Below are 25,102 nucleotides of genomic sequence, written 5' to 3' on the forward strand. Positions count from 1 at the left end.
TAATCCCACCAGCTAAATATAGACACCAATGCTAACAACGGGAATGCAGGAGAGCTAGTTTGGAAGAAGAGTGGCTCTTGCAGCTGTCAGAGATTGAAAGGAACAACTGGAACTTTTAATCACTAAGGAAACAGCTAAGAAATGAGAGATTTAAATGAAGTGGAAAGCTTTAAAATACATAAAGCATTAGAAGATAGGCTAATAAAGGATACCACAAGAAAATGTTCATTGAACTAACAGAAAACTGAATCATAAAAATGAGTCAGTCTGCTAAAACTGGTCTAGTGGCAAGCTACTTGGCTATCTTAACTAATGATGCAAAGGTCAAGAATATGAGGTGAGTTCATTTGAATACTCATAAGCAAGATCCTCTTTCCAGTAACTGTTATAAATGTTTATTTTCTACTTAAAACAGCAGGATATATAATATTCTTTGAGAAGTAAGAAACTTAAAGACTGCTACTTAGGTAGATTATTGTTTTGGAAAAAACCTTTAAAATAATAATACCCCCCCCCACATCATGACTAAATTAAATGGAAAGAAACTGCTAACTTATAAGACATCCTAAGTTATCATTATTTTTAAGTGGAAAAACTACAATCAGTATTGAATTAAATTATATTATTATTCGTTCACACTTTGCCTTGCTCTGCAAAGGATTTGATGTGGCAAACAACAATAATAAAACCAGGAAAAAAAGTTAAAAGTTGACACTAGGGAGAGAAAAATCCCACAACATATACAGTATGATTAATAAAGATATTCTGTAGTTTTAAGTGTTGATCTTTCATTAAATAAAAATTTTAAAAATGGAACAGATGTAACCCTATCCGAACAATGTAATCAACAGAACTCAGCAAAATCACGACGAAGGGCTACATCCCTGGTATTATTTGAAAAACAGGCTTTATACATGGAAAAAAAAAAAAAAAGAATATACAACTAGAATATAATTTAAGTTGTTGACTATAATAGAACACACCATATTAAGTATTGGATGCAGAAGGCATGACTTGAAAAAAACTGATCCTTTGTTTATATACAAATAGCATCATATACTTCTTCATGAAATATTTTATTATAAAATTATGTTATCACATTATAAAAAACTCAGTCGGGCTTTAAATATACTGTACTTTCAAAGATTGGTATTCTTAAACATGCTCCAAAGAACATAAGCCTCCATAAACACAGGGATTTGGGGAGGTTTGTTTTGTTCAATGCTATAGCCACACGACCTCATGAGTGCTCCATAAACATTTGTTGAAGGAATGAATGAATGTCCTTAGATCAGGGAAATATGTATTTTTAAATTTCAAGGTCTCCATCCATGAGTAACAGTTTTTTCCTCTTATTTTACATCATGGTGAAGTCAATGGTACTGTCAGCTGCTAAAACAACAGCTGAGAGAAGAGTTCGTTGACTCTTTTTCCATTTATAGATGCCACTAAAGGTTTTAACACGTGAAAAAAAACTAACAGCTGCTCTCTTGTTTAAACAATAAATGACTCATTTCTCTCTACATGTAACACCTAATATTTGAAAAGATTAATGAGTCAGATGCAAGCACCATGATATTGACATTTGAGATTATTACTTACTAATCAGCAACTTTATAGTCTGTTTTGCTTGAAAAACTATTGAAATAATATTCCGAACTGCATTTTGTGATCTGTATACATTTTTCAAGCACACTTTCCCCCTAATATAGGTTATTATATCTCCATCCCTTAAAAATCCCTTCCTATTTAAATATAGAACCAATTAATAGCTTTTGTTTATTGATTTTTGTTAAACTCAGGTTGTGTATGTGTGTTGCTCAGTCGTGTCCGACTCTTTGCGACCCCACGAACCGTAACCCGCCGGGCTTCTTTGTCATGGAATTCTCCAGGCAAGAATACTGGAGTGGATTGCCATTCCCTTCTCCAGAGACACTCAGGTTAGCACTTGATTATTATGTGTCTATGGTTGTGCATACAGTTGCATTATCTTAAATGATTTTACACACTCAGAGAAACAGGACTCCTTTGTTTAATTTTAATGTTTTGACAAAAGTTCCTTACAACGTTTCTTTATACTGAAGCAATAGCAAAAAAAAAAAAAAAGTGATGCCAGAGAAGTCACCAAATCTTACCTGACCAAGAAATCAGAAAATATTGAATTTTTGAACACTTCAAAGAAGTTTCAATGAATACAAAGAGAAAGTCAATAAATGAACTATTTATTTACAAACTATTTAAAGTTGTTTCCTTATAAATGTATTCTTGCCAAAATGATATTGAAATTATTTACAAAACAGTGCCCAAAACTTTACATAGGGAATTGATATCCTCCAAAGTTAGCTATAATTTTTGGTTTCTACATAAATGATTACCTAAAAAATGGTAAGCTTAAGGTTTGTAATTTATATTACAGTTGGCTTACATTTAGAACTATGTGATAAATATATTTAAACCAGAATTTTATAATTAAGAAAGCAGTATTTGATTACTCCATAAGAGTCTTATACTTTAAAATAATATTTTCAGAACATTTAATGGTGCTACATAAACTCTTTATTAAGCTCAATATAATACAGTCTTTTAATATCCACAGAATAATAATTTATAAGTACTAGGTACAAAATAAACATATTTACAACAAACCAGGAAGATTTCAATTACAATTTCAAATACAATTTTTTTAGAAGACTGGCAGTAAAATCTTAAAGGAGCTTTTCCTTAATCATTAGAAAACTCTCTTAAAAACTTTTTCTGTAAATGTAAAAACTATTCCATGCCTTATAGTAGGCGACTAGTATCTTTAATCTTGAGATATCTGTAAATAGAAATTCAGCTCAACTCAAGATCAATTCATTACTTCCCAAAGTCCCTGTAGGGTGAATCCATCCTTCAATTTCTCTATTGCAAGCCCCAGTTCTTCTGAAAACACAGGTTCACGATCTTGTTGCTTTTGGGGAGATAAGAGGATGAGATGGGAATAGAGAAGATGAGCAAGGAAGAGGAAAAAAACAAAAAATAGGTTTCACATAAATGTGTGAATACTGAACACTGGAATATAGAAAGTTTCTTCATACATTATAGGTAAAATATCCTTACCTTGTTGCCATCAGCAAAATAAGCCTATAAGACGAAGAAAATTATATTTCACATACTTGACACAATAGGTTAAGAGGTTAAGGAACAGGTAATTAACTTACAGAAAAATTCTGAAACTAACTGTATTTTATATTCTGTTACTGTGTTTCTAATGGTTTTCTCACCTATCTTTACAAAGCTGGTAGCAGAATTCACTTTTGTCAATATTAATGTCTTCAAGAGTTATGCTAAACTTAAGTGCTAAAACTGTGCTTTGTAATTGGTGAATAGCATTGTTAACTTGAAAGTGGATAAGAGAATGATTTAGCAGATATAAAATTTTACCCCTACTTTTGGTTTAAAAGAAGATGCTGGCAAAACAAAGCAAAGCAATAAGGGCTTCAATGTGTCAGCAAATGCACACACACTGAGGTTGTAGTAGTTTATAATTAACTATCTTATACTTAGCTTAAAATTTGTCATTCCCAGAGCAGTATTCTAGTCAGATTCATAGACCACAGTACATAGAAAGCATTATTATTATTTTGGCTATTAATTAAATAATACAGATTTGCAAACAAGAAATTTTACTGTTCAAATAGAAATCCATTTTAAAATAATACACCTATAAAATTAAAAGGAGGGAGGTCTTTCTCATAAAGATTACTTACGGCAAGTGTAGATTTTAAATTAATTAACTATATTTAGCATATTCTATTATCTTAAAGTATGGAAAAAACTTTTCACATATCTGAAATCCTCCAAATAAGTTATGGTCTCAAATTATTTCCCAGTTTGGTAATTTAAAAGTATTTTCTCACACAAAAAATTCCCTACCTTGGAAAAAAAAATTCTCCAACTCATGTTTGAAACACTCTAGCTTTATGATATTTTATACACTTAGACCATTATTTAATTGAACATGACTCAGATTAAAAAAAAAAAAATTTAGTGATGCTCCTGTTCATAATGCTCACCACAAAAGCATCCGTGTGATCATCAGAGTCGATCTCTACATCGTCTTGAATTTGTTTTACGGTCAGAGCTTCAAGGGGCTGCGGCTGAAAATCAGTAGATGTTAAAAAGAATCAGTAGATGTTAAACTCCATCAATAAGACCATATTAAACAAATAAATAATTTTAGTAGAATGTGCTATAAGAATTGTAAATACCTGTAAAAGGATATCACAATTACCAACTACTCAAGTCTTACAAAAATCACTGCATAATTTATATTCTATTAAAACTTATATGAATAATAAAATGAGTCAGTTAAATCTAAGCTTTTAAATCTGAAGTTAGTATCATCAAAAGAGTTAAAATGAAAAAGGTACACAAACTTGATATGATACTTAGAAATATTCATAAAGAAAAAAAAAAACTCTCATTGAGCTTTATCTGATTTTCTGATAGTTAAAATCTCTCTGGTAGTTTAAAAACCTAACTTGTATAATAGCATATTTTAAAATTTCCTCGAAGTAGTCATTGAATAGAATTTGTGAAAAAAGAAATTCGTGAAAAAAAAGAACTAAGATTTGTATGGAATATTCTAAAAGTAAAGCAAAATACATATAGTACTGATATCTATTAATTCATTTTTCAAATATTTGAATATCTTTAGTGTATGAGGTACTATGCTGGCTACCTCCTCTGTCCATGAGACTCTCCACGCAAGAATATTGGAGTGGGTTGCCATGCCCTCCTCCAGGGGATCTTCCCGACCCAAGGACTGAACCCACATCTTTTACATCTCCTGCATTGGCAGGCGGATTCTTTACCACTAGCACCACCTGGGAACCCCCACGCTGGTACTACCAAAAGTATAAAGTTTTCACCCTTACCACAGAAGGTGTGTAATATAGTTGGAGTGGAGTGAAGGATAAAATACAATTATAAAAAACTAAATATCAGGTTGAACTATAAGAAATTGCCACTTTAATTTAAAAAATGGTCAAATATTAATAATATCATATGGCAACCTACAGAAAATAGCTGTAACAAATGCAGTATCTATTGTAACAGGAGAGTTTGGTGACAGTACAACTTCTGGCTTGTGCATACCAGAAACTTTCATGAAGAAAAGGTTGGCATGTGACTGAGGGCTTTTAGGACAAGGATGATTTTCACAGATAGGATTAGGGGAAAGGGTATTCCTGGCAGAGGGGATCAGCATCAGCAAAGGTGAGAAACCACAGGATCGGGCTGAAGAGGAATAATACAATATGGTCAGAACATGAGAGTCCCACAAGGCAGAGGAGCTAAGCAGGGATATTGTACTGAACAATGCCGAGGAGTATCACTCACACTGTGGTTGTGCAGATAAGGTGGGGAAGGTAGCCTGGAGTCTACTGAAATTTTTAAATACCAGCTCAGACAATGTGGACTATTTATGGGTAATTTGTGGGGGAGAGTTGATGTAGGAGTGTACTGCTGACAAGAGATTGACCAGATTCCCTAGTCCGAGAACAGCTGGTATTTCAACCATGTTTAGAACTGTGTGACTGTATATAAGTGAATTAACCTATCTAAGCCTCGGTCTCCTTAACTGTGAGATAGAGATTATAATAACGATGATGACACAGTTCATAGTGTTTTTGGCAGGATTAAATGAGATGAGGCATATAAAATTCTTAGATCAGTGAACAACAAAGAGTAGGCACTCAACACAGTCATTCAATCATGACTATTCATTAAGAGTCTATTATGTGCTACTTTTGATTGCTGGAGACAGAGTGGTTAAAGAAAATAGACAGAAATCCCTGACTTCATGAACATTATTTATAATGGAGGAGACTGATTAGTGTTACCAAAAATAAAACAAGCAAGCGAGAGAGCAAATAAACAAGCAAAATAAGGGATAAAAAAGTGACAGGGGTTGTTGTTGTAGATGGACAGTCAGGGAAGACCTCCCTCAACAGGTGTCTTTGGAGAAAGGACTTACATGTAGTGATAAAGCGAGTTACTATGGCTAACTGTTATTACACACTGAGGGCCAAAGAAGGGGAAAAAAGGAGAAATGAAAGGTAGCAAGAGAATGGGCAGCAGTGTCTCCCAGGTGCTGGCCACTTTATGGACACAATCAATAACTTTGTGAAAGAGATTATTTTATAATGTGAAAACTGAGGTCAAATCTGCCTAGAATCACAAATAAATGGTGAAATTAGGATCGAAGTCAGAATTGTCAGGTTCCAAGGACCATGCTTGTTCTACAGCATTATTCTACCAGCAAAAGTAGCAAAGGAAACTGCAGTTTGAATGGAAAGAAAGGGATAGGAACAGGGGAAAGGATGGTATAATTGGCTGAATGTTTAAATTCAGATAATGGGAAAAATAAAAAACAGTAAATCCCAGGGTTTTGAGCACATCTGACTTTGACAATAAGGTAGTAAATAACTAGATAAATTGGTAGGATTTTGATTTTGAGAAAAAATGACAAGATTTTAGGTATGCCAGGTTTGAGATACTCAACCATGTCCTACTGTACCTTACTGATTTGGAAAGTTATTGATTAAATTACTAAGATAAAATTGTAAAGGAGAAATTCAATTCATTTTATTTGGAATGCTCATCTATGTGAAAATATTCAATAATACTTGGAACCATGATAGGCTGAGAGAGTATGCCAAGGTCAGAAAGATCTGGGAGTCATCTACGTAAGTACCAGCTGAAGAAACTGGAGGAGCAAGTGACATTGCTGAGGAATATACAGGGGAGGCAGAGCGAGAGGGAGAATGCTAAAAGCTGTGCAGGTTGGGAAGAAAGCAGAAAGGATGGTTAAGGAGATAAAATACCGAAGAGTGTATAATATTGTGTCAATAACCCAAAGGCAAACTTCAGTTGGAAGGGAAGGGGATATATATGGAATTTGACAGGGAGAGAAAAAAGCAGCACAACGAAGTTGAAGTCAGAGGGTACGAGTTAGTACTTAGCTGTCCAATCCAACTTTTTGATCTTCCCTGGCCACCTGCTGTAGTAGTCCAAGAGCAGGAGAAGAGACAGATAATATATGTGATATATGATATAGCTCGACATGCATAGTACTGTTTGGGACACTGATGAAAGAGTGGGTGGACACCAGCAATAGACCAGACAGTGAGGGCTTTAACAAAAGAACAGACAGCAAGGGAGCCTGTGACAGAGCATCCCTGGCAAGGCTACTTGCTGTCAGAGCCGATGGTGAGGAGTCTCTAATGGAGTGGCTGGGAGGACACCAGCGAACCACCAGATGATGAGGGGCCCATGTGCAGAGACTGAAGAGTAAAGCCAAAAGACAGCTGATGGACCTGGAGAGCAGTGACTGGGGCAGAAACTAGAAGTCATGAAGAAGACAAAGAGCAGACAAGCAAGCATGATATTCAAAGTATTTCATAACTGACTTGGAAGAGGCTCTGATAAATATGAACTGACACAGGCCATATTGATGGAGCAGTCTCCAGCAGTTGGTATATTGTGGGTCACTAGAGGAAGAAAATGGAGAAGGCAATGGCACCCCAATCCAGTACTCTTGCCTGGAAAATCCCATGGACAGAGGAGCCTGGTAGGCTGCAGACCACGGGGTCGTGAAGAGTCGGACACGACTGAGCGACTTCACTTTCACTTTTCCCTTTCATGCATTGGAGAAGGAAATGGCAACCCACTCCAGTGTTCTTGCCTGGAGAATCCCAGGGATGGGGGAGCCTGGTGGGCCGCCGTCTATGGGGTCGCACAGAGTCGGACACGACTGAAGCGACTTAGCAGCAGCAGAGAAAGAAAATAGTGTTTGTGAGGCCTGTAAGGTTTGACCAAATGTTAATGGGTGGCTGAAGTAGAATAAAAATAAAGTTGTCAGAGCGAGAGATTTAAGTCTCTCTACATCAGAAGAGCCTTGCATATGGGGACATCTTTGGATAGACTGCTACATAGATGGGCAGGAATGAATGGTGAAGCAGCCAGGGAGAAGACAGGTGGTAGGCACAAATAAGAGTCAGCCATACTGACTAAGCAGAGTCTGTCTATTCATCATTTTAAACATGGTTTAAAATTAAATTGTGCATAAAGCTAACTGAGGTTTATAGATTACATAAAGACAATTCAGCAAATTCTATACATCACACACTGAACAAAATACCTTTTCTTCCATCTCATAATCCACTCCAAATATAGGATTGGCAGAATAGACTTTGTGAAGTGAGTTGATCTCCTTAACTGATTCTTGTAGTTTTTCCACAGGATCTATTTTAAAGCCAAGAACATATCCTCCACTCTACAGGAAGAAATAATGAAAAAACAGAAAACAAGCCTGAGGAATCATATTTACAACATATGATAAATTATAGTTCTAACTGTTCTTATTTCATAACACAATATGTAAGCTGATTTTTTTAATTAAATTTTTTATTATAAAAACTTCCAGCATACACAAAAACAGAAGAGTACAATAACTGTCCATGTAGCTATCATCCAGCTTCAAAAAGTAACAACATATGGCCAACTCTGTTCCATCTTTAACTTTCCCATCCCCCAAATCTCCTCCCCTTACCCACTCAGAATTATTTTGAAGTATCCAGATATCACATAAATTCATCTGTAAATATAAAAGGTAATATTTCAAGATTAAAAAAATACACTACTGTAGATTATGAAGGTCAAGGGAATTAAGTTTTTCCTGAGCTTGACCTTGAAAATGAATAGACTATATATTAAAAGACAAAAGGGAATGGCATACCTGTTGTTGGAGGAAAAGTGTTAAAAAAATTAAGTACCCATATGGTGATGGTTGAGAGCAATTTGCTCTGGGGTGAGAGTATATGTTTTGGAGCTCAAATCCTGGTTTTACAACAAACTTACTAGCTGTGTGATGTTGGGAGATTCTAAGCTGTTTTTGTGTGTGTTTTTTTGGCTGTGCCACGAGGCTTGCAGGCTCTTAGTTCCCTGACCAGAGACTGAACCCAGGTCATGGCAGTATAAGAGTGCTGACTCTTAACCACCAAACTGCCAGGGAATTCCCATTTAAGCTTTAATTTTCTAACCATAAAATGGTTATCATGTTGTTGTGAACATAGTAAACACTCAGTAAATGGCAGCTACCAATCTATAGGCCAGGGGAAAGGAGTAGACATTCCTGTTTAAATTTAGAATTCAGAAGAGAAACACCTCTTTAAAAAATTTATAAGAATAAATTACGCCTGGCATAATGGGGCAGAGCAGTTTCTAACTAGATACAGTATAACCTATGTTTGGTAGCATAAAATCTCAAATAGGGTGTGTGTATGTGTATACCTGTGCTGCTCAGTCTTGTGAATCAGTCAGACCTAGAAGCAAAAGCTAGCTCTACCACTTATTACTTATGAGACCACGGTCAAGGCTCCTAACTTCTCCGAGCCTCAGTCTCCTTGACTGTAAAATGGGGAAAAATAGTAACTGTATCATAGGGTTATATAAAGACTGAGATAATGTCATGACCATAGTAATAATTAATATGTCTGCCCAACAGAGAGACATAAGCAGGATTCTTTCCATGGGAACAATTAACCTCATGTTACAGCTAATATTCTTCTTGGATATAAACTGGTTACTATATAAATAAAACTAAAAATATAGACTGTCATACAGTTTTAAAAATCTATTGAAGATTAATAAAAATATAAAACATCTTACCTGCTGAGAGCTTTCTATGACAAGAGCTAAACCAAATTTTGAATCTCTAATCTTTATTGACCGCTAGATGTAAAATGAAAAAGAAAAAAAAGTTTGTTTTTATCTGACAGTAGTGACATTTTAACAGTAGTTTTCCAACTTTTACATAGTAACTACTTTTCATAGTCTGAAAAACAGAATTCTTCCTTTTACTTTATCCTCACACTCCCATGGAGATCAAGTAAATAAAAATTCTCATACTGGAAATAGGTAACAAATTTGTAAGGTAATACAAAGACAATGCCTCTGAAATATGCACAAAATTCTGACTTAAATGTTCCCTGCTTCAAGGAGTCCAAAACTTCTCTGAATATTTTAAACCAAAGACCAACAATCTTTTAGTTATGGAGAGCCAGTGTCTTAGGTGGTTCCTAAGGCTAGGTTAGTTTTTAAAAGTCACATGTGCCTTCTGTTTCTTACATCATAGATGGCTAAATTCTGAAAGAACCCCCATGCCATTTACTGAAGAAAAAAAAGAAAGTATGGGTATTCATCACTGGGCATCAAGGAAGCCTGGGATAGGTCAAATGGAATTAACTCAACTGGTAAGTGTGACATGAGGATGAAACTTGGCTAGCAGATGAGCAGTGACACCAGTGACCTGGAAGAAGGGTAGAGGGATAGAAGCATAATGACATGCAGGACCTGTAGAAAGTGACACAAAATGTACTCACTGGTACGGTTAGAGAGAACCATGGAGAATCTAACGTTATGACCAGCAGACCAAAGGCCCTAGAAGGATAGTGTTTGTGGTAGGTGATGGTGTATCATATACCCAGAAAGATGGGTATTGTAAGGTGAGAAAGAAAAAGAGAGAGACAGACAGACTAAATGGTAATTGTAATGAAAACCTCGCCTTCCATTTAGATTACTTCATACCCTGCCAGGAGTATACATAGTCCTGGTTAAGAACCATAGAACAGTGGCATCCTGGTTGTGAACAGCTAATCTAACCAGGTGACTGAGGTTGACAGAGGCTGTCAAGAAAGAAACTGGCAAGAAGATATGTATATATATATACATCTATAGGAGTGGAAAAATCATAGCTTTGACTAGATGGACCTTTGTTGGCAAAGTAACATCTCTGCTTTTTAATATGCTGTCTAGGTTGGTTATAGCATAAAGAAAGCTCAGCACTGAAGAATTGATGCTTTTGAACTGTGGGGCTGGAGAATACTCTTGAGAGTCTCTTGGACTGCAAGATCCAACCAGTTAATCCTAAAGGAAATCAGTCCTGAATATTCACTGGAAGGACTGATGCTGAAGCTGAAACTCCAATCCTTTGGCCAGCTAATGTGAAGAACTGACTCAATGGAAAAGACCCTGATGCTGGGAATGATTGAGGGCAGGAGGAGAAGGGGATGACAGAGGATGAGATGGTTGGATGCCATCACCAACTTGATGGACATGAGTTTGAGTAAGCTCCGGGAGTTGGTGATGGACAGGGAAGCCTGGCGTGCTGCGGTCCATGGGGTCGCAAAGGGTTGGACACGACTGAGCAATTGAACTGATAGGCGTGGAGTCAGGGCAACGGCTGAGGCATGGAGCTGAAGTTAGGAAATGATTGCCCCAGTGACAGACAAGCAGTATCAGATTGCAAGTTGTTTAGGCCAGGTTGAATTTATTCCAGAGTCCATATTTGGCAACTGTATTCTTAAAAAACAAAAAGTATACTACTTGAAGAACAGAAAGCACATGGTTATTTACTACTCAGGAATTAATTTTTCAGCATAATAGAGGCTGAGCAAGCTATAGCATATGTAAATACAATATAAAACAGCAATGAACAATACTAACATCAATTATATCAAATGCCTGTGTAGACTCTCACATTTTCCTAGCTATGATATAAATTCTTATGTTTCTTTAGATGACCAGAAATAATTTTCGTCCTGTCAGATTCTAGATTTTTTTGTTTAATGTATTGCTTTTCTCCACCAGACTGGAAGCTCCTTAAAGGCAGAAACTGCGTACTGGTTCATGACTTTCATTACTGAGCACAGGGTAAGTGCTCACTATTTGGCAAATGAATGATCAGATATTTTAAAGTAATTCACATACCAAACAACTTAGCAAAAGATAGGCTTGGGAATATTTTGCAAATAATTATCTTTCTCATAGGTCAAGAAATCTTTCTTAAAAATAAGACTTTCCAGGTATCTCATACATTGCATCTAATACTCAATAAACATTTATTAATGAAACTGTTTAGTCTTAAGACTACTTATATTCTACAATAAGGGTGACCATCATAGGATAACCTCACAAGATTTTGATTAACTATTTTTATGTTTCATCTAATTTGCACTAGGATCTGATGAGCAGTTTTTTAAATACATAAAATGAAATCCTTCAGCTTATTGGAGTTTACAATTTGTTTCACTGAATCACACACTTACCATTAAAGCAGTGCAAAGTGAAAAGAATCATTTTTATCTACTCCCAAAACAAACTGGTCTCAGATGTAATTAGTTCTTATTCTAAATTCTAACAGCTTTAATTTAATTTAAGCTAAAATCATTATCAATAAAAGTCATCTTGATTCCTTTCACCAAACCTGTGGTATGAATCCAACTTATACTACAGGCTGTATCTAAATACAATAAAAACACTTCATTCACAGAATCAATGAATCTATCCTGGCTTTAAAAGGTTTTGAGCAGAAAATAGCAAGCCATAAAGTATGTGAGTCAGTGAGCCATGCCAAAGAACAGTATATATTGGGTTGGCCAAAAAGGTTGTTCAAGTTTTTCCATAAGCTGCCCTGGAAAGTGCTTTGAATAAAATCTAAGAAAAATCACCTTAATCTGTGTGATAATTATTTAAAATTAAAAATTTACTGAGGTATACTTAATTTACAAGGTTGTGCCAATTTCAGATACACAGCAAAGTGAATCTGCCATACAAATACATATATCCACTCTTCTCCAGATTTCCTTCCCATACAGACCATTACAGAGTACTGAGTAGAGTTCTCTGTACTATACAGTAGATCCTTATTTATTTTATATACATTAGGGGCTTCCCTGATAGCTCAGCTGGTAAAAGAATCTGCCTGCAATGCAGGAGACCATGGTTCAATTTCTGGGTTGGGAAGATCCGCTGGAGAAGGAATAGGCTACTCACTCCAGTATTCTTGGGCTTCCTTTGTGACTCAGCCGGTAAAGAATCCACCTGCAATGTGGGGGACCTGGGTTCGATCCCTGGATTGGGAAAATCACCTGGAGCAGGGCAAAGCTACCCACTCCAGTATTCTGGCCTGGAGAATTTCATGACTATATAGTCAATGGGGTCACAGAACTGGACACGACTGAGCGACTTTCACTTCATTTCACTTCATATACATTAGTGTGTATATGTCAATCCCAATTTTCCAATTTATCCTTCCCCCTTACCTTCCAATAACCATAAGTTTATCCTCTGCATCTGTGCTATTTAAATTTTTAGAATCCAGTATGTGTGCATGCATGCTCAGTTGCTAAGTCGTGTCCAACTCTCTTACAACCCTGTGGATTGTAGTATACTAGGCTCCTCTGTCCATGGGATTTTCCAGGCAAGAATATTGGAGTGAGTAGCCTTCTCCAGGGGATCTTCCCGACTCAGGGGTTGAACCTACGCCTCCTGCATTGGCAGGTGGATTCTTTACCACTGAACCACCTGGGAAGCCCAGACTCCAGTATATTTTTCTCGTAATGAAATAAGAAATGTAAGCTGATAATGGTGCTGTTTCCCTTGATTGTAAATACAATTGGGTCTTTTCTGATTATCAACATTTAAAAAGTATGCTCTCAGCTAAACTGCTGTCACTTAAAAAGGGGAAGAAAGAACTCATCTAATCCCCAATGTCCTATTAACTGTTGAATAGAAATTATTTATTCTACATTAAAATAAGGTCATCGAAATACATGCACTTACAATTTGCAGATATGGTATACTGACATTAAAACTGTCATTCATATTTGCATGCCACACGATTCTCACATTGGTAATAAAAAAGGTTCCTAAATTTCCCTGTAAAGGAGAATGATGAGAGGGACATCAGTGATCATGTCTGGATACTTACTCTTTATTTTCTAAACATGAGAATAATTCTGATTATCATAGCAGCATAAAATACCAGAATTGAGCATTATATGGAGTTACTCAGATGTGGAGCTGTCTATATCCTATAACATATTTATCATAGTCCACAACTAGAATTTTTCAAGTGAGCAAAGTTTATTCACAATTTAATCTTATGATTCCATGTTTAGCAAGAGCTCTTCAAGCACAACGTTTTACCAAGGTGGTTATCAGTCGAAACTAGGCTGTAACACCCATGAAGGCTGGAAATTATTCTTAGTAAAAGACAATTTTTTTCTAGAAATTGATTTGTTTCTTGTTCCAACTATTAGTTGCTTATATGTTTCATCTAGAAATGGCAACCCACTCCAGTGTTCTTGCCTGGAGAATCCCAGGGATGGGGGAGTCTGGTGGGCTGCTGTCTATGGGGTCGCACAGAGTCGGATATGACTGAAGCAACTTAGCAGCAGCAGCAGCAGTTATAATTTCAAGAGGAAAAGTTACAATAATGGATGTAGGAGTCACCAAGTGAGTTAACATGTTTAATTCCATAAAGACTGGATTGAAAGGCTTCCATGACAGTCCACCCTATGACTCTCCTCAATTAGCCTAAGTTATCATGCTGTGGAGGGTAGTGCAGTAAGCAAGGAAGAGCGAGACTGTGGGATAAACTAGGTGTGGAAGTCACCTAAGTCTTTAGGGCCTAAGTTTTTCATCTGTAAGTGAATAATAAGAGACTGGACTAGATGATCCTCTAAGGTCCATTTAAGCTCTAAAGTTTACATAAAACAACTGTTGCTAAAAAGAGTATAAGAATATGAAAATCAGAGTATTATTTATATCAAGAGCTATAATGCTAATATTAAGAGTTAAATAAATATACAAACCCAATCAAAAATGGAAAAATGATTACCAAAGAAAGCACTGCCCCAAAAGGTTTGTTAGTTCTTTGCATGGTACCTGATCACTTGATAAATTCCATACTCCATTGATTTTATTATATACATTTTCTTGTGGTAATAATCTTAGTTGCTTATTTTGAATTAGAGCACTTCTCAATTTAAAATCACGATACATTTTAGAAGTTTCATATGCCCTAAAAAAAAGAATAAAAGATTAATTCAAACTGAAAATGTGGTTTTCTTAGATTATGTCTACTTATCTACAAAAATACACAGTTGTACATCACTCAAATAGCTATTAAGGTAAGTTAAAAAAATTGTTTTTGGTTGATAAGTTTTGGTGATTATAGTCTTTTTACTGTATTTGTCATTTCAGTGTAGTATTTACAAATTTTATCTCAGTAAGCTAAATTTGAGATGTCTAATATATACAGTATGGCACAAATGAGAAGAAGCAAATTTTTTCTTTAAGCTGAAAAACAATGCTTGTAAAAATAGACATGAATATTAATTTTTCTATTAAAAAGCTTCCCTCACTTCTCTGTTTTAGGTAAAAGCACAATTATTATCTTAACATAAATAGAAATACAATTACTTTTCCACTGAAACCTGAATATTTATGCCCACATCTACCTATATACAGAAAATTAGAATGAATCTGTACCAACCAACTCCAAAAGGAACTCTAAGACAGAGTATGTATCTCTGTGTGTTTGCATAATAAATTCCTAGACTTTTTCTTTCTGTGTTTCCCTACTGATAAATAATAAAAACAGAAGAAAATTCTGATTAACTTTTAGTTAATTCTAATTTTAACTCCACAAAAATACAGGCTAATTTACCCTTTTATCAAAGCTAAAGTGTTTTCCTGGCCTGAACAACTTTAGATGTCACTTATATAAGTACTCTTGCCTAGAAAATCCCATGGACAGAGGAGCCTGGTGGGCTGCAGTCCATGCAGTCGTGAAGAGTCAGACACGACTGAGCGACTTCACTTTCACTTTTCACTTTCATGCACTGGAGAAGGAAATGGCAACCCACTCCAGTGTTCTTGCCTGGAGAATCCCAGGGATGGGGGAGCCTGGTAGGCTGTCGTCTCTGGGGTTGCACAGAGTCAGACACGACTGAAACGACTTAGCAGCAGCAGCAGCAGCAGCATATGTTATAATATGTATTGTTAAACTAATGAGTTTTATTTTAATCTTCTAATATATGAATTATGAAAGAGCAGAATTTTAGCATTTGCCCATAAATCTTAATTTCCTTTAGGACTGTAATCATCAATATTTAACCAGTGGGAAAAATGGAAATTATTTATCTATAAATTGTTTCGGGGGAACACCCAACATTTTTATACTATTAAGAAAAAGGAGCTTCCTGGCTCCCTTCATACTCCATTTCATATTACTTCTCTAAGTGAAATAAAGAGATATGAATCAGGTATGTGCTTAAGAGAACTAAAAAAAACATGCTTTCACACAAAAACTTGTATATGCATGTTCATAGAAGCATTATTCCTAATAGCTAAGAAGTGGAAACAACCCAAATGTCCATCAGCTAATGAGTGGATAAACAAAACATGTGTCCGTAGAATGGAATCTTATTCCGCTATAAAAAGGAGAATGTACTGATACATGACACAACATGCAGCATGTCTGAAGACATCACATAAGTGAAAGGAGTCAGACACAGAACGCCACTATGTTATGTGATTCCATTTACGTGAAGTGCCCAGAATAGGCAAGTCCATAGAGACAGAAAGTAAACCAGTGGTTGCCAAGAGCCATAGGGAGGAGGGAATGGGGAGTGACTACTATGAGGGTTTCTTTTTGGGGCACTGAAAATATTCTGGAATTGAGTAGTGGTGAATATACTAACTTTACCAAATTGTAAACTTTAAAATGGTAAATTTCATGTTATGTGAATTATATCTCCAAGAAAATCAAACCATTATATAGATTAAAAATCATTAACAAAATTTAAAAAAATAACTAGGAAACTAATAAATCTGCAATACACATAACAGTAAAATTAAGAAATTTACAACAGAAAACTATATACATAGCCAAAGAGTATGAAAAATTTCAACATCACTTGTAATAAAAGGAATTCAAATTAAAACAACAGTATATATATGTGTGTGTGTGTGGGTGTGTATATATATATGTATACATACTATATATCTGCATGTAAAAAAAAATCTTGTGTGTGTATACTTTTTTTCTGCTGGCCTGGCACGTAAGCCAAACTTTTAAGAAAACCACACTAATTAGGGCTGGTTTAAAAAAAAAAGCTGAGGTAGTAAAGAAGAGAATAGCTAAACAAAAACCCAAAACTCTTTAGAGAAATCACCCAATCATGTCTTCTACTGTTAGAAAAATAATCTTAATTCCTTAATTGAATTATTCCACTTGGTTATCTACCAAGTTGAATGAATTCTCTGTTTCATTTTTTAAATATCTTGGTAGCTAATTTAACAGACTCTTCAGCAGTTTTATGTGTTTTATAAATAACTTCAAAGTGAAAGTCAAAGTTGCTCAGTCATGTCTGACTCTTTGCGATCCCATGGACTTTACAGTCCATGGAATTCTCCAGGCCAGAATACTAGAGTGGGTAACCTGTTCCCTTCTCCAGGGGACCTTCCCAACCCAGGGATTGAACCCAGGTCTCCCACATTGCAGGCAGATTCTTTACCAGCTGAGCTACCAGGAAATACCTTCAAAGTGTTTATTAAACAGTAATGCAACATGTTCTATATATCTTTGGGAAGTCTGCAACAGACCTTGGAGGAAGGCAGCACCACATGTCAAAATTTTATCCTCTAAACCTTTGTATCATAAAATTACCTTAAAAATATTCAATAATCTATCAAGTATTACCATACCTGTGTACTGCAATCAGAGAAGTATAAAGTCTAGGACTTCCAGGAACCAAATTCGTAAATATAAACTCAAAACGAGTACTGTTACATTTTGTTAGTACATAAAGAGCTTCAGTTTGGCCTCGTAATTTCTGTAAGGACAAATTTTAAGAGCAATTTTTCATTTACAGTGAAAACTAACATCAACCTCAGATATCTATTGTTTCCTCACTATATATATTTCAATAAGATTTTTCTGACTTACAGAATTAGCAGTCCTTGTTGTAATATTCAATATGCAGTTGTAACCAATAGCTAGAATTCAAAAGTAAAGAATTTAAAGAACATGATACAATGAACTAAGGGGAAAAAACATATATATACAGAACTCTAAGCTTAAAAAATCAAATATATGGGGATGGAGGAGGAAGGAGGGTTCAGGATGGGGAACACATGTATACCTGTGGCGGATTCAATTTGATATATGGCAAAACCAATACAATATTGTAAAGTTAAAAAATAAAATAAAATAAAAAAAAATCAAATATATATATAAAAACAACTTTAAAAAATTTTAAGAAATATCTACAAATTTAAGTTAAATATAAAGCTAATTCTGCCTCTTTTGAACAAACAAAAATAAAGTCTAGCTGGATAATCTACAATAGTTTAAAAAACAAGTGAAACAATTTAACACAATGAAACACTGTTAACACTAAACACAATTTAACACAATGTTTAAAAAACAAGTGAAACAATTTAACACAATGAAACATTGTTAATACAATTAAACACAACTTAACACAATGTTTCATTTAACACAATGAAAGGTTGTAGTTTTTATTAAAATTTAGATCTCCCTTGAAACAGGTTATACAAAATTTCAAAGTAAAGGAAAAAACAAAACCAAAAATCAATGTAAAAGCATTAATCTTATAAGCATCCAAGAGATAAAACGGATAGAAAAAACATTTCTTTTGCATTATCATGCAGTCTGTGGTTAGTCTAGGATTTCTTTAGTTTTTATCAATCAAAACTTCTCACATATTTCATGGTATAGCTTTTTTTTTCGTTTCAAGAGCCACTGTGCAAGCTGATGTGACAAATTACTTTTTCTTGCATGCTTTCTAACAAAGATACTTACAAAGATTGACTCTGGGTAATGCCAAAGAGTGCCAGACAATTCTTAAATTTGTTACTAAGAGTCTGCCTAAAAGCAAACAAACAGAACATCACGTTACCTTACCTAAGGACCCACTTTTGCAGTACCAAATGAGAAGGACATGAAACTTCTCGCCCAGCATCAACAGCAACACTCGTAGATGTTTTTCACACATTTATTAATTGAAAATACTGATCGAACATACAGATTCTAGGTAAGGTATACAATGTGTAATTTAGAATCCCAGAGAAACAAAATCCAACAGTTGACAGAAAAAATACAGGTATTCACTGCCAACAGCTTGGTTTGACTCAACTGATAAAGGAGAAAAGTTTGTACTTTTTTTTTTTTTCCTCAATAGAAGCTGTTCTGGGGTTCCTAGGAGGTCATACGCGTCCAACTGAGTGTGAGAGAGAGTATAATTACTAAGCCATTCAGTGAAATTACATTTCTCAAAGAACTCTCATATACATATGAATCCCTGCCATATGAGTGCTCTCTTAGCAGTTCTCATTTAAATGAGCTTTTTTTTTTTTTGCTATGAACAAATTTTTTCCTCATATGAAGTTATAGCTAGGCTGAAGTCTGCGGATTCATTTTGATATTTGGCAAAACTAATACAATTATGTAAAGTTTAAAAATAAAAAAAAATAAAAAAAATAAGTTATAGCTAGGCTGAAGTCTGTTAAAGGCTTATGCTTTTCATCCTTAGCCTCAAACTGATGTTCTTACACTGAAATATGCACAAAGTTAGATACGCTTCATTTCTCAAAGTATATCCTATAGAACAGTAGTCCCTATAGATGCCCCAAGGCAAAAAAAAAAAAAAATCAAGTAAATCTATGCATGGTAAACTGTATGTCTTAGAAATATATAATACCATTGTGTGTGTATTATGTTGCTTCAGTTGTGTCTGACTCTTTGCAACCCTATGGACTATAGCCCACCAGGCTCCTCTGTCCATGGGATTCTCTAGGCAAGAATACTGGAGTGGGTTACCATGCCCTCCTCCAGGGGATCTTCCCAACCCAGGGATCGAACCCACACCTCTTAGGTCTCCTGCACTGGCAGGCAGGTTCACCGCAACAGAGGATGCGATGGTTAGATGTCATCAGCAACTCAACGGACGTGAGTTTGAGCAAACTCCGGGAGATAGTGAAGGACAGGGAAGTCTGCCAGGCTGCAGTCCATGGGGACGCAAAGAGTCTGATATGACTTAGTGACTGAACAATAACTTTGTTTAACACAGCATTTATCCACCAAATTATAACCATGGAATTCTTTTGATGAGTAATCTATAGCCATAACATACTCCTTCCTCCATGAAAAAACCCCTAGAATATCTAAAATCAGAGAAACTAAGCCTGTGTGAATGCCAGAGTGAGATGCAATAGGAGATTCTAAAAACAAAGGAAGGCATCTCAAGGGAAACTGGAGCATTACATGATATGTTTGACAAATAGTAAGTCCACCCAGCATGGCTAGAGTGTAAAGTTCCCACAAGACCACAGAAGACTGGTCTTCTGGACTGCATGCATCAACTAGGGTCAAACAGAAATGAGATGGATCACAAAATTAGGTTAACTGATGTTTGTTTACAGAAGAACTTATTACAATAATATCAGGAACCATAAGCAACATAATGCTGTTTCATATCTTATTCTCCAGCTAATATAACTTAACATTTTCAGTTTAAACCAGAAACATAAAATATATTAGAAATATACTCACCTCTATCCCCATTATTTCCTTTGGTGTCTTCAACTGAATCTAAACAATCAATAAGGACTTCTCCAGGTCTTGTTTTCATTTGTCTAAAATAAATATAAAGGCTTTAATATTTTAGCTACAACATCCGCTTACAATCGTGGGAGGGAAAAGACATCTATATATAAAACAGACAGAAGTATAAATGATACAGTACCCAATGTTCAGCCATTGGAAAATAAGGTTTGCAAGAACTTTAAGAACCTGGCGATCAAGTGGGGCCTGGAGTGACCAGGGACATGCAGAGAAGCCAGAAATAAAGAGAAAGAAAGCATTTAGAGAAATAAGAGAGAGAGAAGAGAATCCATGATTAAAGATCTTAGAAGTAAGAAATGATAAGAGAATGTGGGGAGACTGGCCTGGCTGGGGAAGAAGGTCCATGTTGAGAGAGTGAAAAATACAATAGGATAAGTGAGAACAAACCAGATTATGGAGAACTAGAATGACAGTCAGACAGATATGGGTTTTATCTGGTGTACAGTGGAGAAGCCCCAGAGGTTTCTGTATAGACCAAAGAAGTCATGCAGTTATAGAAGGAAAGGTTAAAGCAAAGCAACATTGCTGCTGCTGCTAAGTCACGTCAGTCGTGTCCGACTCTGTGCGACCCCAAAGACGGCAGCCCACCAAGCTCCCCTGTCCCAGGGATTCTCCAGGCAAGAACACTGGAGTGGGTTGCCATTTCCTCCTCCAATGCATGAAAGTGAAAAGTGAAAGTGAAGGTGCTCAGTCGTGTCCGACTCTTCACGACGCCATGGACTGCAACCTACCAGGCTCCTCTGTCCATGGGATTTTCCAGGCAAGAGTAGGACTTGGTAAAAAATCAGATAAAGGAGACAAAAGAAAATAAAGAGTGAAGAATAGGTTGCTGACTGACAGAATGCAATCTAGTGTGTCCATAAAAAAGAAAAAAAAAAAAACCCCAGCAGAATATGTGGTGGGGCTTTCTAACACATTCTCAATAAAGCTAACTCAATTATCTATTGGAAATACAGACATGATCATATCACTTTCCTGCTTCAAAAGCCAAGTAACTTATCCCAATGCCTAGAAGAAGGAAGCCCCAAATCCTCAACTGAATATTTCATAATCTGGCTAATTTTCCTTTCTATTTGCACCTCTTCCCTCTACTTGCCAGATCCTGCCTTCTAGCCAATGAGATTTATACCTCTAAGACTCTGTATCTAATTTATTTTTCCTTCCTTTTTTCTGGAATACTCTCCTCCCGTCTCCTCTACCAAGGCTCTGCTCATTCATCAATTATGATATTGATGAATCTCAATATCTCAATTCAGATATTATTTTTTCTTTGAGGCCTTTCCTAGGAATAATGGACTTTTTTGTTTCTATGATCTTCCAGCTTTTTGTTCGTTTTTTTCAATGATGGTATTTACCACATTTTAAATAGTTGTCTGTACGTATCCCTGCACTAGAATGGTGGGGTAGGGTGGTGTCATTTCCTATTATTTTGTATCTTTACTTATTTTTAAAATTTTTTGCATCTCCAACCATGGGATTCTCCAGGCAAGAATACTGGAGTGGGTTGCCATTTCCACCTCCAGGGGTTCTTCCGCACCCAGGGATCCAACCTGCTTCTCTTACATCTGCATTGGGAGGCGAGTTCTTTACCACTAGCGCCACCTGGGAAGCCCCAGTTACCAGCACAGTAACCAGCACACACCAAGGATTTGATAAATGTTTAATAAACTGAAAATGTTCATGAAATGGACCTTTGCTTGATTAAGAACTTTCCAGGGATAATAGAAAAAGTAAAAGAATGTGTGCAACATATTACTGTCACATAACTATAAATTCCCTTCTCTCACAACTGTCTTAAACGATCCAAGACCATCTTAGTAATAGATATCTAGCCACAACTAAGTCTGGGAAATTAATATTTCATTTTTTCCACCGACGAAAATTCTGTTCATAGTAAAGAATCATGCTGCTGCTGCTGCTAAGTCGCTTCAGTCGTGTCCGACTCTATGCGACCCCATAGACGGCAGTCCACCAGGCTCCCCTGTCCCTGGGATTCTCCAGGCAAGAACACTGGAGTGGGTGAGAAGTGGCTAAAAAGCAGCAAACCATTACTAAGAACCTGTAACTTTACTATTTTTCAATACTTAATACTCAATGTTGGATGACATCACCAACGCAATGGACATGAGTTTGAGTAGGCTGCGGGTGATGGACAGGGAAGCCTGGGGTGCTGCAGTCCATGAGGTGGCAAACAGTCGGACTAAACTGAATACCCAACGGGCATTTATTCCTGGACTGCTGGCAGGAAGTTCCTAACTATTCTTTAAAACATTAAATTTCCTAAAACAGGATTTCTGTTTGAGAGACTTCAAAAGGAGGTTCCTTCTTACTGTTGGTGATTTAGTTGAATAACCAGATGGAAGCTTACCATGGGAATAAAGTCCGCATGATGGGGGATTCTGGAAAATGCTTACTCCCACTTCCTTCGGAGACTCAAGCTTTAGAATGAAGTCATTTTTCTAAGGGCCCACAATGTATGTCCTTGTTCTAGAGCTAGTTTCAGAATCCTCGTTTCCTGAATCGCTGCCCCAGGTTCCTTCCACCATAAGAAACTGGCACGGCAAGTTCACTGGGGTATACTAGACGCCCAAGCCCTCGGCGGTCCCGGCCGTGTTTGGGTTCAGCTTCCTGATAGACTACAGCCAAGACAAGGCCTAGGATTTTACGGGACCAAAACGGCGTACAACCTAGACGAGCCCCGGCTGTGGGGCCTCGGGAGTGCCACAGGGCCCCGGCCAGTCTGGGGTTTCTTGAGGCGAGCACAGCAGCGCCAACCTCCTCCCACCCTCGAGAGGCCCGTGAGCCGCGGGGTCGTAGACTCCGCCCGCGGGCCGGGAAATCGCGCTGCGACGCCTTCTACAGGCTCCAGGCCCCTGGGGAATCTTGGCGACTCACTGTGAGGACACGTCGAAGCGGACATCCCGGTCCTCCCAAAGCGCGTCCAGCACCGACATGGTGACCACAGCGGTGGAGGCCGGGTGGCGTCCCGCCGGCTCCAGGGCAACCAGTCACCTCTGTCACGACGTCTACGGAAGGCGCCGAGGATCAAACTTCCTCGAGGTAACGTCGCGCTTTCCCAGCCCTGTCGGATTTGAGGATTTGCGGCTCCAGGCAGGATTCTGCGGCTCAAAGAAGCCGAGCTGGCCCCTGGCCAGGAGCTGGTGCTTGACTTCTCAGTGACCTTCCATTTCTCTACCCTGTCAAAAAATTCAGACTTAAGAAATTTCCCTGGCCGTCTGCTGGTTAAGACTTTGCACTTCCAGTACTGAGGGCCCCGGGTCTGATCCCTGATCAGAGAACTATTAATAAGATGTTGCAAGCTACAGGGTGTGGCAAAAAAAAAAAAAACAACTTTTTTTTTTTTACTCACCTAAGAAGGCAATGGCACCCCACTCCGGTACTCTTGCCTGGAAAATCCATGGACAGAGGAGACTTTTAGGCTGCAGTCCATGGAGTCGCTAAGAGTCGGGCACGACTGAGCGACTTCACTTTGACTTTTCACTTTCATGCATTGGAAAAGGAAATGGCAACCCACTCCAGTGTACTTGCCTGGAGAATCCCAGGGGCGGGGAAGTCTGGTGGGCTGCCGTCTATGGGGTCGCACAGAGTCGGACACGACTGAAACGACTTAGCAGCAGCAGCAGCAAACGTGCTACATTTAATGAAAAAGCAAGGATAAGGTAGAAAGTCTGAGAGCCCTGGCAGATTATTCCCAGATCTTAAAACTTAAGCAATAAAACCCCAACATCTGCACAGATGGATGGCAGAATTGTTATATGTCAGTCCTTCATTTGTACCTTCCCTCTACCCCCCTGCTGAAATGGAATGTCTCTGTTCTCCTCTGACTGTCCCACCATTGTATGATGGGAGTCTTGGGAGCACTAGTCTTTAGTTTCCCAGGTCACCAATGGGATTGTGCTGCAAGGAAATGCACTTAATGGCTTATAGCCAGGAGCTTCATTTATTGTTATTGTCGTTCAGTCGCTAAGTCGTGTCTGTTTCTTTTCTTTTTTTTTTTTAAATTATTTTATTTTATTTAACTTTACAATATTGTATTGGTTTTGCCATATATCAAAATGAATCTGCCGCAGGTATACATGTGTTCCCCATCCTGAACCCTCCTCACTCCTCCCTCTCCATACCATCCCTCTGGGTCGTCCCAGTGCACCAGCCCCAAGCGTCCAGTATCGTGCATCGAACCTGGACTGGCGACTCGTTTCATACATGATATTACACATGTTTCAATGTCATTCTCCCAAATCTTCCCACTTTCTCCCTCTCCCACAGAGTCCATAAGACTGTTCTATACATCAGTGTCTCTTATGCTGTCTCATATACAGCGTTATTGTTACCATCTTTCTAAATTCCATATATATGTGTTAGTATACTGTATTGGTATTTTTCTTTTTTTTTTTTTTTTTAGGTATGTTTCTTTCTGGCTTACTTCACTCTGTATAATAGGCTCCAGTTTCATCCACCTCATTAAAACTGATTCAAATGTATTCTTTTTAATGGCTGAGTGATACTCCATTGTGTATATGTACCACAGCTTTCTTATCC

The 25,102-nt window shown here is 37.2% G+C and overlaps 1 protein-coding gene and 1 long non-coding RNA gene across 3 annotated transcripts; one reads left to right on the forward strand and one right to left on the reverse strand.

Annotated features, from left to right (window-relative positions):
* The first annotated feature begins 128 nt into the window (after nt 1–128).
* Nucleotides 129–12,553, forward strand: LOC109566767 (uncharacterized). Its single transcript, XR_002181894.2, has 4 exons — nt 129–337; nt 1,803–1,940; nt 10,181–10,298; nt 10,861–12,553. It is a non-coding gene; the product is annotated as an uncharacterized lncRNA (long non-coding RNA).
* BBS5 (Bardet-Biedl syndrome 5) lies at nt 2,202–23,585 on the reverse strand. 2 transcript variants are annotated; one of them, XM_019971329.2, is made up of 12 exons: nt 23,438–23,585; nt 20,471–20,553; nt 18,722–18,787; nt 17,843–17,892; nt 17,602–17,729; nt 14,776–14,911; nt 13,669–13,764; nt 9,715–9,777; nt 8,186–8,320; nt 4,056–4,139; nt 3,100–3,123; nt 2,202–2,950 (listed from the first exon to the last, which is right to left on the reverse strand). In XM_019971329.2, the coding sequence occupies exons 1-12, from the start codon at nt 23,494–23,496 to the stop codon at nt 2,849–2,851; spliced, it is 1,026 nt and encodes a 341-aa protein (XP_019826888.1). In that variant the 5' UTR covers nt 23,497–23,585; the 3' UTR covers nt 2,202–2,848. The 2 variants fall into 2 exon arrangements, with proteins under 2 accessions (XP_019826888.1, XP_070659794.1); XM_070803693.1 differs by lacking the exon at nt 3,100–3,123.
* Nucleotides 23,586–25,102: the final 1,517 nt, after the last annotated feature.

The sequence above is a fragment of the Bos indicus genome, chromosome 2 (genome assembly GCF_029378745.1).
Source record: "Bos indicus isolate NIAB-ARS_2022 breed Sahiwal x Tharparkar chromosome 2, NIAB-ARS_B.indTharparkar_mat_pri_1.0, whole genome shotgun sequence".
Classification (NCBI taxonomy): Eukaryota; Metazoa; Chordata; class Mammalia; order Artiodactyla; family Bovidae; genus Bos; species Bos indicus.